The 12,875-nt window shown below is 35.5% G+C and overlaps 1 protein-coding gene and 1 long non-coding RNA gene across 2 annotated transcripts; both read left to right on the top strand.

Annotated features, from left to right (window-relative positions):
• Positions 1-761: 761 nt before the first annotated feature.
• On the top strand, positions 762-2,844 carry LOC149231728 (putative pectate lyase 22). The gene is made up of 5 exons (XM_089381727.1): positions 762-837; positions 924-978; positions 1,139-1,727; positions 2,241-2,353; positions 2,658-2,844. Exons 1-5 carry the CDS (start codon positions 762-764, stop codon positions 2,842-2,844), a joined length of 1,020 nt encoding a protein of 339 aa, XP_089237853.1.
• Positions 2,845-8,693: 5,849 nt separating this feature from the next.
• On the top strand, positions 8,694-12,839 carry LOC149231727 (uncharacterized). Its single transcript, XR_016247474.1, has 2 exons — positions 8,694-9,268; positions 12,689-12,839. It is a non-coding gene; the product is annotated as an uncharacterized LOC149231727 (long non-coding RNA).
• The last annotated feature ends 36 nt before the right edge of the window (positions 12,840-12,875 follow it).

The raw sequence follows: 12,875 nt of genomic DNA, 5'->3' as shown, positions 1-12,875 counted from the left end.
GTTGTCTGTTTTACCGCCAGTCGGTCTCGGAGCACCAGCAATCATCAATGGGGTTGCCTGCTCTTCCTGTCGAAGAGGCCAGTTCTCGTCTTGTGGTGTTAATAATGCTTCTGCAATGATATATTACATGAGAAAGGAATTAATCTTCAGAAAAACACAAATTAGCAATATAATTATTTTAATTTGTGAATACGTTTTAATTATTTTAATTATTTTAATTCGTTTTGGTCGATGGTTGTTGTGGATGAACATAAAAAAAATGCATATGAATTCCAAAATTTTGTTGTTTTAATTTATCGTCTTTTCGTTTTGATCGATGGTTGTTGTGGATGAACATAAAAAAAAATGCATATGAATTCCAAAATTTTGTTGTTTTAATTTATCGTCTTTTCGTTTTGATCGATGGTTGTTGTGGATGAACATAAAAAAAAATGCATATGAATTCCAAAATTTTGTTGTTTTAATTTAGTGGGATAACTTGCTGGGTTGATTTTTAAATAAGAAAGGAATAAAGATATTGGTTGCTTTGTATTTTGAGCCAGTGTTAACCTATCATAGCTTTGAAATTTGAAGGGCGGAATGAGATACCTTGTTATAGGTGGGAAATTTGACTTAAGAGATCCTGACATAAGCGGTGAATTTCTTCTATATAAGCTTGCATGCTATATGAAAACTAGTTCATACATAGTACCTGTGGCTGTTCCCTCCGTCTGATATTGTTATTTGGAGTTGTTTGATATTAGCAGAGCACGTAGCGAACTATGGCGTCAAATGTTTTAGGTTTTCTCAATGACAAGAGCATATTAGTAACTGGATCGACCGGTTTCCTCGGCAAAAGTATTTTAGACAGTAATGTTATTCTTACTTATATCTGGTTTTCACGCTCACAATGATGCTAATTGCACTTTGTTTACTTGATGCAGTTTTCGTGGAGAAAATATTGCGTACGCAGCCCGGGATTAGACGCATTTTTGTTTTGTTAAGAGCGGAAGATTTGGAATCTGCCAAACTCCGATTTAAAAACGAAGTAAGAAATCGCTGGACTATTTGTAATTATTTTAATTTTAATATATAATTATATTGCTAATTTGTGTTTTTCTGAAAATTAATTCCTTTCTCATGTAATATATCATTGCAGAAGCATTATTAACACCACAAGACGAGAACTGGCCTCTTCGACAGGAAGAGCAGGAAACCCCATTGATGATTGCTGGCGCTCCGAGACCGACTGGCGGCAAAACAGACAACGACTAGCACGTTGTGGCGTTGGATTTGGTAAGGACGCCATTGGAGGCATAAATGGGAAAATCTATGTGGTTAAGGATTCCCGTGATGATCCGATGAATCCATGGCGCGGCACTTTACGTTACGGAGTCATTCAGACAGAGCCCCTGTGGATTATTTTCAAGAGCAGTATGGTGATCCAACTGAAGGAGGAGCTGGTGATGAACAGTTTCAAAACCCTAGATGGACGAGGGGTCAACGTCCACATAGCAAACGGTCCCTGTATCACCATTCAGCAGGTGAGCAATATCATCATTCACGGCATTCACATTCATGATTGTAGGCCACCGAATCGAGGAGGAAGGGTTCCTGTGAGGATTTCTCCATATGAGTATTCGTTGAGATGGAGACCAGATGGCGATGGGATTTCCATCATTTCAGCATCCAACATTTGGATCGACCATTGCTCCTTATCCAGATGCCAAGACGGTCTCATTGATGCTGTGAGATGATCTAAACTAGAGCTCACAAGCTCCGAAGCCGGTACGGATCGATTCCCGGAATCGACCGGCCACCGGTCGGGCTGGGCGGGGCGGCGCGGGGTGGCGCTGCGCACCCCCGCGCCGCCCCGCCCCGCCCGACCGGCGGCGGGTCGATTCCGGGAATCGACCCGTACCGGCTTCGGAGCTTGTGAGCTCTAGTTTATATATTCAGACGGATTATTTGCTACGGTATATTCAGAAATCACCGCAACTGCTTGCAACAGAATCTTCATCTTATTTTTTCACCGCAGTTTCATTTAATTTATATTAAAACTTTCAGCCTTCTAGAAATTTTAATTTTTCCATTTAGAGTTTCATGTACCAGAGAGTTAGAGCTGCAACGCCGTTGCTATTTATTTATGATTCCCAATTATGGTTTATGCCTGTGCTAGTGGTGAATCGCTCAGCATGTCCAATCAACGTAGTGTCTTGGCTTGCACAATCTTGATTGGAATCTTGTGCATCTATGGGCAGGTGCCCCATTGTTTGGCGGCCAAGGCATTTGGAGAAGCAGCAACTGTCAATATCAGCAGCTTCACGCCTGCTGTGGAAAAGGATGGGCACGGCCCAGTGCAGATTGTCGAAAAGTAATTAAACGCCAACAATACTACCGCCATATTGATTGATTGGTTTTATTTATGACAAAATTTATCTTCCCCCATGATAATGATTAAGAGTGGTAGATTTTCAAAGTTAGAATGTATGTTGTTAATTTGTGTGTGGTTTTTTTAAGATTTTCATGTTCAAAAGAATAAGTATAGACTTTAAAATTTTTATGCGATTTATTTAAAAAACTAATATATGATTTTGAATCACAAATTAAAATAATTATATTGCTAATTTGTGTTTTTCTGAAGATTAATTCCTTTCTCATGTAATATATCATTGCAGAAGCATTATTAACACTACAAGACGAGAACTGGCCTCTTCGACAGGAAGAATAGGCAACCCCATTGATGATTGCTGGCGCTCCGAGACCGACTGGCGGCGGGTCGATTCCCGGAATCGACCCGTACCGGCTTGGGAGCTTGTGAGCTCTAGTTTATATATTCAGACGGATTATTTGCTACGGTACTGAATATTTTAGTTTTTTCTCCTTGCTGTATTACCATCATCAAGCTTTCCTCAATATTGTATACAGTATATTAGTTATTGTTTTATTACAAATTGTCATGATTTTGTGCCTGATTGTCTCGGTTTTTGGTTGGTTTAGCAAACAACTTCTTAGTTAGGAATTCTTAAAAACATAGAATACAGAAAATCACTTGAAAAATAACATATTAAGTACAACGCTCGAGTTTTCTCGCAAGATATCGGACTTTTAGTTTCCAGTTGGTGTTTGATTATTCAACTTGGTTGTCTTATACAACTCTAGAATAATGGAAAAGTAATTTGGAGCTTTAAAATATGCGAATTTCAAAGTATAAAAATGTATAATAAAAAATTATACGATATATATAATTTTTTATATATGATATTCATAAACACTTTTATATTTGAATTTCGTATTCTTTATAACACAAGAGTTGCATGGTAATGATGTCACTGCCTTGGTAATGATGTCACTGCCTTTTTCTTTTTTTGTAAAGATGTATAACGATTTAAAAAAGTAAGTAATATATTTAATGTGGACCATGTACTAACAAAAACACTATTTATAAAATTAAATCTTATTTGGAATGTATTTTCTGCATGTAGCGTATGGAAGGCAGACCATTTGAAACCCTCCCCAGATGATTTGGAAGAAGTAAATAATATATTTAATGTGGACCCTGTGCTAATAAAACACTATTTATAAGGTTAAATGTTGTATGTTATATTGGATAATGATTTAATGATGTCTTAAATTAAATTTCTAAACTTATAACATGTAATTTGATCTCATAACTGTGATATTAACAAAACCAAAATTGTACATATCTTACTATTTCTGCTAATCAGTAATTTATTCTTCTAACCATTGAAAATTTTAAGGAAGTCAAAGCATAATATTGGCTATGGTTGATACAGAAATGAGTTCAAAAGGTTGAAAAAAGATCAGGTTCTCCAAATTACAACCAATTTAAAAGTGTCTGCATCTTATTGAATATTTTTTGTTGCAAGTATTATTGTGTCAAGCACACACATGCTCGTGGGAAAAGGTTCTCCATTTTTTGTATTTCATGATCCTTTTATATAGATAGGCCTTGCACAATGTATCAAACGTTGGAAAATATGATATCATTGATAGCAGAATAAAAGAGAATATTAGATGTGCTAAGAATCTAGCTATTCAATTTCACAATTTGATCTCATAACTGTGATATTAACAAAACCAAAATTGTACATATCTTACTATTTCTGCTAATCAGTAATTTATTCTTCTAACCATTGAAAATTTTAAGGAAGTCAAAGCATAATATTGGTTATGGCTGATACAGAAATGAGTTCAAAAGGTTGAAAAAAGATCAGGTTCTCCAAATTACAACCAATTTAAAAGTGTCTGCATCTTATTGAATATTTGTTGTTGCAAGTATTATTGTGTCAAGCACACACATGCTCGTGGGAAAAGGTTCTCCATTTTTTGTATTTCATGATCCTTTTATATAGATAGGCCTTGCACAATGTATCAAACGTTGGAAAATATGATATCATTGATAGCAGAATGAAAGAGAATATTAGATGTGCTAAGAATCTAGCTATTCAATTTCACATCATGATTATAATAATAGGTTTAAACTGCTTCTAAGATTGTATTATTGATTTTTAATTTATAAAATAATTTTTTCAATTTGGTTTGGTGAAATAAAGAAACAAATAGTTCTATCTAATAGCATGTTTGTTACCTAATTGATTTTTCAAGTGTTAGTCTTGGAAAGGGATTTAGAGAATTAGTTATCAAATTTTGCAAATTATTTTTCCTATATCAAATAATAAAAGAAATAGCAAAACCAATCCATGGTATGACAAAGAGTGTAAAAGTGCGAGGAGAGCAATTAAGGAAGCTGTTGATGAATCTCTTAAAATGGACAAGATAAAAATATATAAAGCCCTAACTAAAAGGAAAAAGAGGCAATACATTCGTCAAAGACAAGGGAATCTCTTACACCTCTCTAAGCTAGCTCCTAAGAAATTTTGGAGTCAAATTCTGACTAGGAAGACTAAATAGGTGTCTCACCTCCATTCTTGGAATAAGAAGAAGGATTCAGGGGAAGTTGCTAGGGGGATGCATGAGAGAATTCAAATAGGAGGATTCTCATAGATATGATTGCGCTTAGTTAAAAAACAACCGTGCATATTCATTGAACCCTTATGCTTTGGAACAATACAAATATTAGGATTGGATAAGTTCTTTAGGGATGCATACGCCCTTTGGTTGGAAGTCCTCACATGTATAGTGTATTTCAAGACCATATTACACTTCATGGACTCTTAAAGACTATTGTAATATATTGTATTTTATTATATGATACTGTGAAGGATGCCTCTTAGGTCAGCAATGGTCCAAGTAGCATGTTTTTGAAAAATTAATTGTATATATTAAATTTGTTATTTATTATGTGAATGTTTGAGCAACGATATCTATATTTGGTCGAGCTTTATTATTTTGTCTGTACTCCAATTATATATAGTTAGCATTATAGTTTTGATGAAAATTTTAAGGTGACGTTAGGTTGCCTTCGCATCCCCGACTGCAGGTTTCGAGGGTGGACATCAGCTTGTATGTGCGATACAACGGACAGAGAGACAGTACGCGACAGAGAGACTTGGCAAAGTGAAAAGACGCAGACATTCTCCATTGACGGGCAGCTTGGGTTTGACCAATTCCACGCATCAAATGACGATCCACATTACCAATTCCACACAGCGGCACCCCCGGGCCGCCCCGCCCCGCCGGACCGGCGGCGGGTCGATTCCAGTATCAACACTTTCGTTCTGAAGCTATATTTTGCTAGGAAAATTTCATAGAAAATTTCGTAGTCACTGCCATTTTTAAAACAGCTGCAAAATTGACACCTAAAAAAAAAATCATTATTCCAGTATCAACACTTTCGTTCTGAAGCTATATTTTGCAGGAAAATTTCGTAGAAAATTTCGTAGTCACTGCCATTTTTAAAACAGCCACAAAATTGACACCTAAAAAAAAAAAACATCGTTCCAGTATACACACTTTTCGATTGTGGTTTTTTTGGGGTTTTTGGGCCAGAGTTCCCGTTTTGAGTTTATAGTTCCCATTTCAAAGTTTACATTGTTTCATCCACAAAAATAAGAAAATACCATGCTCCACCAATAGATCTAGTTTGCATAGGTCCACATACATCAGTATGTATTTGTTCAAGTATTTCCCTTTGCCTTTTTTCTTTATGTATAGGAAATTCCTTCCTATGTTGCTTGCCAAGTACACATGCTTCACATTCAACATGATCATTCTTCAAGACAGGAAGCCCTTCAACCATAGTGTTCTTTTGAAGTAGCATTAAATCTTTGTGATTTAGATGTCCATACCTTTGATGCCATAAATCTACTGTTGACATTGTTGTAGATGCCAAAGCTTGATGACTTTTCCTGGTCACATCTAGCTTATACAAGCCTCCAACTCTGGTTCCTGTGGCAATAACTTTGTACTTGTTTTTCACTAGACACTGTGATTTAACAAATTCCACCTTCAAATCTTGGTCAGTAATAGTAGAAACAGAAATTAAATTCTTTTTGATATCAAGGACATACATTACATTATGAATCTGTTTCTCTTGTCCATTAGGAAAATTCACACCTATTACTCCATAACCTTGAACTTTAAGTGATCTGTTATCTCCTAGGCAAACATATGTTCCTTCAATGTTTTCATGATATTCATCAAACCACTCCTTATTACAAGACATATGGAGTGATGCACCAGAATCAATGAACCAAGCATTCTTATCATCATTTTCCACAGACAATGCAGCATCAGAAACAAACAATTTAAGATTTTTAAATCCATCATTAATATCCTTGTCCACAAAATTTCCATTATGCCTTCTGTTTCTTTGCCTATACTCATTATATTTCCTTTTATAGCAATCTTTAGAGTGATGCCCAAGTTTGCCACAATAATAACACTCATCATTTCTCTTTGGAAATTTAGACTGTGTCATACCTTTTTGTTTTGCTTGAAACTTGCCTTCTTTGCTCTTGTCCCATGGCTTGCCTCTGTATGGATATTTGCCCTTGGCCACCAATGCCAAATCTGAACTGCTAGAACCCAAATTAAAGTTCTTCATCCTCTCCTCCTCTTGTAGAAGAATTCCTGTCAATTCATCAAATGAAGGGGGTTTCTCTCTCGCTGCAAGACTTGAAACAAAAATTTGATAATCTTGCACTAAACCATTTATTATGATGGTGACTAAGTCAGTATTAGACACCTTTTCACCAATATCTTCTAACTTATCACTTAAATCTTTGACACGAGATATGAAATTGCTTATACTTTCATTTGCTTCCATTTTTAGAGATAAAAGCTTAGTCTTCAAAAACAAGATTCGGTTTGTATTTGTTGTTTCATACAAACCCTTCAACGTATCCCATGTTTCTTTTGATGTCTTGCAATCTCTGATATGAGGAATAATGTTGTCCTTTACGGACATATGCAGCAGCACCTTTGCTTTTGTCTCCCTTCTCTTCCAATCTGGAATAGAACCTGCAACAGTGGGTTTGGGATCATCTCCACTTACAATGGACCACAAATTATTTCCTTCTAAAATAGTCATTAGCTTGAATTTCCAATTCACATAATTTTCTCCATCAAGTTTGGTGGATTCATTCATATAATTATCAAGCAATAAATTTGCCATGATTAAAAAACTTTATCCAATCACCCAAAATAAAATTATTAATTTTTTTATAAATCCTCAGAAATATGGCTGCCTTTCTTTCTTCCTTTTTTATTTTCACAACACCATATACCTTATTAGCTTTCGCCCACAAAAACGTTATTCCACAAGTTACATTTCATAGAAAACAAACTTCATTAAGAGTGGGCTATTCCACGTGGTAAACAAACAAAAGAGCTTCGATATTAATGCGGAATTATAGCACGGCATCTCTTCAAAGATTGGAACACCAACACCAAAAACAGGTCCACACAGCTATACCCATCTTCAGCTTTTGAAACATCATTAACAGAATTGCCAATTAAAAGAGCATAAACATAACAGATTTCAGATATTTAGCTGACTGGACAGTTTATCCGAACATGAATATTAGCAAGAAGTTTTGAACCATAATGATCTAAATCGTTCTTTGATGCTGATCTTTATAAATACCATCAAATAATTTTCAAGTTTGCCTTATGACTTAGTAGATCCATATATGTGATCGCACAAAATTTATTTATATCAAGAACAAAATATTGCTGCAAATCGCATGCTAACAGAATGCATGGAACTTCTGCAAATCCGACTTACTCAAAGTTTTTCGGCACGCTTACCACACCAATACAGAGAAAGCTCCCAGCAGCCACACCTCAATGTGCCTCAGGTCTGCTTCAGGTTCATTACAACCTCACTTCACTCACGGCTCAGTCGCCCTTGCTCACAGCTCACACAGCTCTCGTCCACACAGCAATACACAGCTCTCAGCTACAACGCACAGCTCACTTTACAGCGATATCTCACCCACTCTGATCGCTCAACTTGGGCTCTCACACTCAGCCCTCAACCTCGCTCTGATACCATGTAAAGAGCAGAGGCGCAACATACCTCTATTCATCAATTAATAGGTATATATACAAGCTGGAGAAGTTTCTGGAGATGGGTTCAGTCGGTGGCTTCCTGGAGAAGCTTCCCCATTGTCAATGTATCCGCCGACTTCTAGAACTTCATTAAATATACAGCGGCTGATTTCTAGATCCAGCGTTAAATCATTGTTGAATATTGGTGGCAGGTAGTTGGAATTACGTCTGGTTCCTAGTTACCAGAAACGGGACGTTATCCCCTGTTTCTGGCCGAAACCTTCACCGAAACGCAACCCAGCTAGAAACGCCGTCTGCAACGGCCGTTTTCGTTTCCACGGGCAAGAAACAGTTTCCCGCGAAACGAAACCGTTTCTTCTCACCGTTTCCAGATAGACTTCAGTTAAATTTATTTTTTCGAACTCGGGTTAAATGTAATTTTTTCAAACCTTCCGTTAAATGGAGTTTAATTAGCAATTGATTGTTAGTTTTTTGGATACAGAGGTTGAATCGAGTTTAATTCGCAGTTCACTGTTAGTCTGGTGCAGTGGACTATTAGTTTTCTGGAAATTAAGCCTAAGCACTCCAGTTTATTGTGAGCGACAGCTGAAGAAAAAACTGCTGTATTTTTGAGAGAACAGAGAGAGCTGTCAAAGAAAAACACCAGTTGTCAAGGATTTAAGCAGAAGACCAGCGAACCCATCATTACTCAGATGCAAGCCAGGCACAAGCAAGGCACAGATCAGAGCCAAGCAGCTTCAGGCCCCCGTTGAGTTATCTTCAACAGCATTGTCAATTCTATTGTCAAAAGGTACTGCCTAAGAACTTCAATCTCTGGTTTTTTTAATGAGATGTCATGCCTGATGTTAAAAATAGTTGCAATACATTTACCTTTGTGTACCGAGCTTGGCAATATCCGGGAAACAGGGAACAAACGAAAAAAAACTCCAAGAGCATTAGGTCTGAGCCTGGTAGTCTCCTGCTTGCAATATTGGCCTTATCAAGAGCTTCAAGCTTCCCTTTAATCAACTTAGATTTTTTTAATACTGCTTCCACATCTTTATCCATCGTGTCTCTCAAATTCTTTATGGTTTTCGCGTTGTGGATGGTTTTGCTTTCTTCATGTGAAGCTTGCAGCTTCCTTGACAGTCCTACCATTTCTACCTTGTGTGGGGCTATGTCCTAGGTTTTTTTCTTCGTTAATGCCTACCATTTCCACATCATACCCCGCCTCTAAATCCTTTCTGGAATCCTCCTTAAGATTCGCATAGTTTTTGAAGGATCTCGAGAAAAGATCATTCATTTTTCAAGCATATATTGAAACGAAATTGTATCGCATGGCTCCTCATTTGATTTTAGGATATAAAGGTATTGGGCGAAATACTGATAAGAGTCTCTTTTGAATTGGATACAAAATCTATATTTGTTCCAAAGCCACTTTTGGCGTTGAAAGTCGATTTTGTGTGTAAATATAGATAGAAGAAATCCGCCTCGAATTCAGAAATAGTGTAAAACGTTTTGGACGCAACCTTCTCGAGAACAATACTGACAAGCATGGACAACCCTTATTTGGAAGCACTGTTATAATATTGTTTATTTGGTTATGGATTATATGGAGCGATATATGGAGCAACTTCATAATACAATGAGTGATATCATTTTAATTCGATACCCAGTGTTATGGAGTTGCGTTGTTTATTTGGAAGTGTAGATTATGTTCATTTGTTTATTTGGCACCCACCATCGCAACATTATATACCCCAAAGGAGGTAAGCCAACAGATTTATGCCAGTTGTTGAGGTACTTTTGTGGATTAAGGTTTTGTACCGTAGTATTTGAAGTAGCATTCAATGCATTACATGGTCTAGCATTACCACTGAAGAATGCCCAACAATTGTACCTAAAATATGATGTTATATGCCAGCGCACAAAAGTGAATTGTTGGCTTGTGTCATCGTTCACTTATGGCACAAATTCTGATCCTGCAGTTTAATGGGGACATGTCTTCATGAGCTCAACGAGATTTCAACTTCTCTCTCCACAGAGCCAACGAAACTAGTGCCAGTTAAGTAAAAAAGAAGATAAGTGACTTGTTGAATGAGTATGTTGAGAGTGGTGATAAAGAAAATGGTTGTCGTTGTATAAAAGACTTGAATGTTCCTTTCTTTCATCATGAAGTTGTAAACAGGGCTTTAATTTTATCCATGGAACGAAGAAGTGCACAGCCACATATCTTGGCTCTATTGAAATAAGTTGCCAAGGAGGGTCTAATAACATCTAGTTAGATGTCGAAGGGTTTTGGTAGGCTTGTTGATACTGTAGATGATTTGTCACTTGACATAATCAACATGAAGGACATGTTTGAATCTTTGGTTTTTAAGACAACAAAAGAGGGATGCCTTAGTGCAGCACCTGACATTGTCAATCTGCTGCTTCACAATTAAAATGCAAAAGAACATCTGTTAAAATGAAACTTGATACAGAGAAATTTCTTGGAAAATTTAATCGTTAACATTCCTCAATTGGTTTTCTGTAAACCGAAATGCAAAAAGATCCGAAAAATCACATAAATTTCTATAGAATCGAATTTATTTATATAAATTAGATAAAATGCTTGAAGGTTCAATACATTGAAAAAAAAAACTGCTTAAATTTTTTCCAATTTAAGTGAAATATAAGAGACAGATCCTCTGGAAGAGCATTATATTACAGTTGAAGAAGAATGGAAGGTATTAAGGTTGCTCTTTTGGCAGGAGAATCTGCGAAATGTAATTCATTTTTAACAAGAATGAATTATTTCAATGAACCCTTCAACTTGGAGATCAAACATAGTTTCACACATAAAAGCATGCAAATAACACGAATTTTTCTTTATAATTCATCAAGGAGGCTAAAGACTAACGTTTGTTTAGGAAATTACAAGATAAGCTTCAAAGATTCCAGCATGTACAGAGATAATCCGAAATGCTGAGGATGTAAATAGGTATGGAGTTGATGGGAAATTGTCAACAAATCTGACTTTACATAGGAAAATGGAGAAGCTATCCGGGAGACAGAAAACAAATAGAAATAAAATCGTAGAAATCTAAGTCAGAACAGGATTGCAAGTGAACTTCTCCATAACTGATATAAATTTGACGGGGAATTTTGATTATGAAGTAAATTTTCTATGATAGTTTTTTTTTTAAGATTGGGATTTGTGTGATGTTTCATATTTATTTTTACTTGTATATTAGATGTAAAAAAATTTGTTATTGTTGTTTGGAAGTGTCACTGAATATGTCTTTTCACAATTTTTGGGAAAAATATTACTATATTTACAATAAATAAAATATAAAGCAAAATATGGATTGCATTGTGATCCGTTAATCGTAAGGCAGTGAAAATTAACCAAAATTATCAAACCTTACTATGGCAGATTCATTCTTTGTAACTGAGTGAGAAGTTAATGAAAAAATCGTGAAAGCTTACTCTAAGCAGCTCAATCAATCATAGTTAGTAAAGATCAATAGTCACAATTACCAAATAATTTATTTATAAGATTGTGGGCTATTGTTGACCATTTTGCCCCAACACTTTTTTGGCTATGCTTAAAATTCCACTAGGTTAGAGATTTTTTCCAATTACGTTTTTTTTAATGGTATTTTATATTTGTAAAATTTTCACAAATGTTGTGAAGATTTAGAAGTTTTGTAAATAGATTTTTAATTTGGAAAACTTAAAATAAATATAATTAAATAAAGTGATGAGAATTATTATTAGGAATTTTACTTTGAAATTATATAATATCTATTATTTTAATATAATATCCAACTCGTATTTGAGTAAAAAGGAAAAATCAATAGGAAAACTCAATGTTACCAATCAACATACCTAATTATTGCTAGTGCATAGCCCCACACACACATATATTTAGAGAGAGAGAGTGAGTTATGGAACAAGTAGTTATAAGCTATTAAAATATCACTGAAACCATGTATCATGGGATTTTGTAAAATGAATGAGATCAGGAGCTAGTCCTTTTCTCTCGAGCTAGTCCCTCCAATGCTCGAAGTAAGGTGATTTAGATGTTTGAAAATTTGAAAAAAGATAAATAATTTTATTTTTTTTAAGTTTTCCAAAATTTTCTTTGATTTTCTCTTCAAATTTTTAGTTAATTATATTTTTCTAATTAGGTGTCAATTTTTTAATTTTATTTTCTGTAACTAATTTTCAAATATAAATTGTGCAGATTAAAATTGGTTGCAGAGGAGAATAATTTATTTTTATTTCACTCATTTCTCATTGCAATGGAAGAAAGTTCACCAATGTCACAAAGTAGACCGCCCCTTTCCCAACAGAAATCTTCCATAGAGGCATCCAAAAAAATCCAAAGCAAAGAATATCAAGAAGCAAAAAAAGCCTTTGAGGCAAGGTTA

Source organism: Pinus tabuliformis, chromosome J, assembly GCF_031772625.1.
Source record: "Pinus tabuliformis cultivar Carrire ecotype Pingquan chromosome J, CPIR1, whole genome shotgun sequence".
Taxonomy (NCBI): domain Eukaryota; kingdom Viridiplantae; phylum Streptophyta; class Pinopsida; order Pinales; family Pinaceae; genus Pinus; species Pinus tabuliformis.
Note: the sequence above shows the minus strand (reverse complement) of the source record. Positions and strands in the feature narration are given on the sequence as shown.

Coding starts and splice junctions, on each gene's coding strand:
- LOC149231728 (XM_089381727.1), top strand. CDS start 762: ATGGCGTCAAATGTTTTAGGTTTTCTCAATGACAAGAGCATATTAGTA. Junction 979..1,138: donor ATTAGACGCATTTTTGTTTT/GTTAAGAGCGGA, acceptor ATATCATTGCAG/AAGCATTATTAACACCACAA. Junction 2,354..2,657: donor CCAGTGCAGATTGTCGAAAA/GTAATTAAACGC, acceptor ATATCATTGCAG/AAGCATTATTAACACTACAA.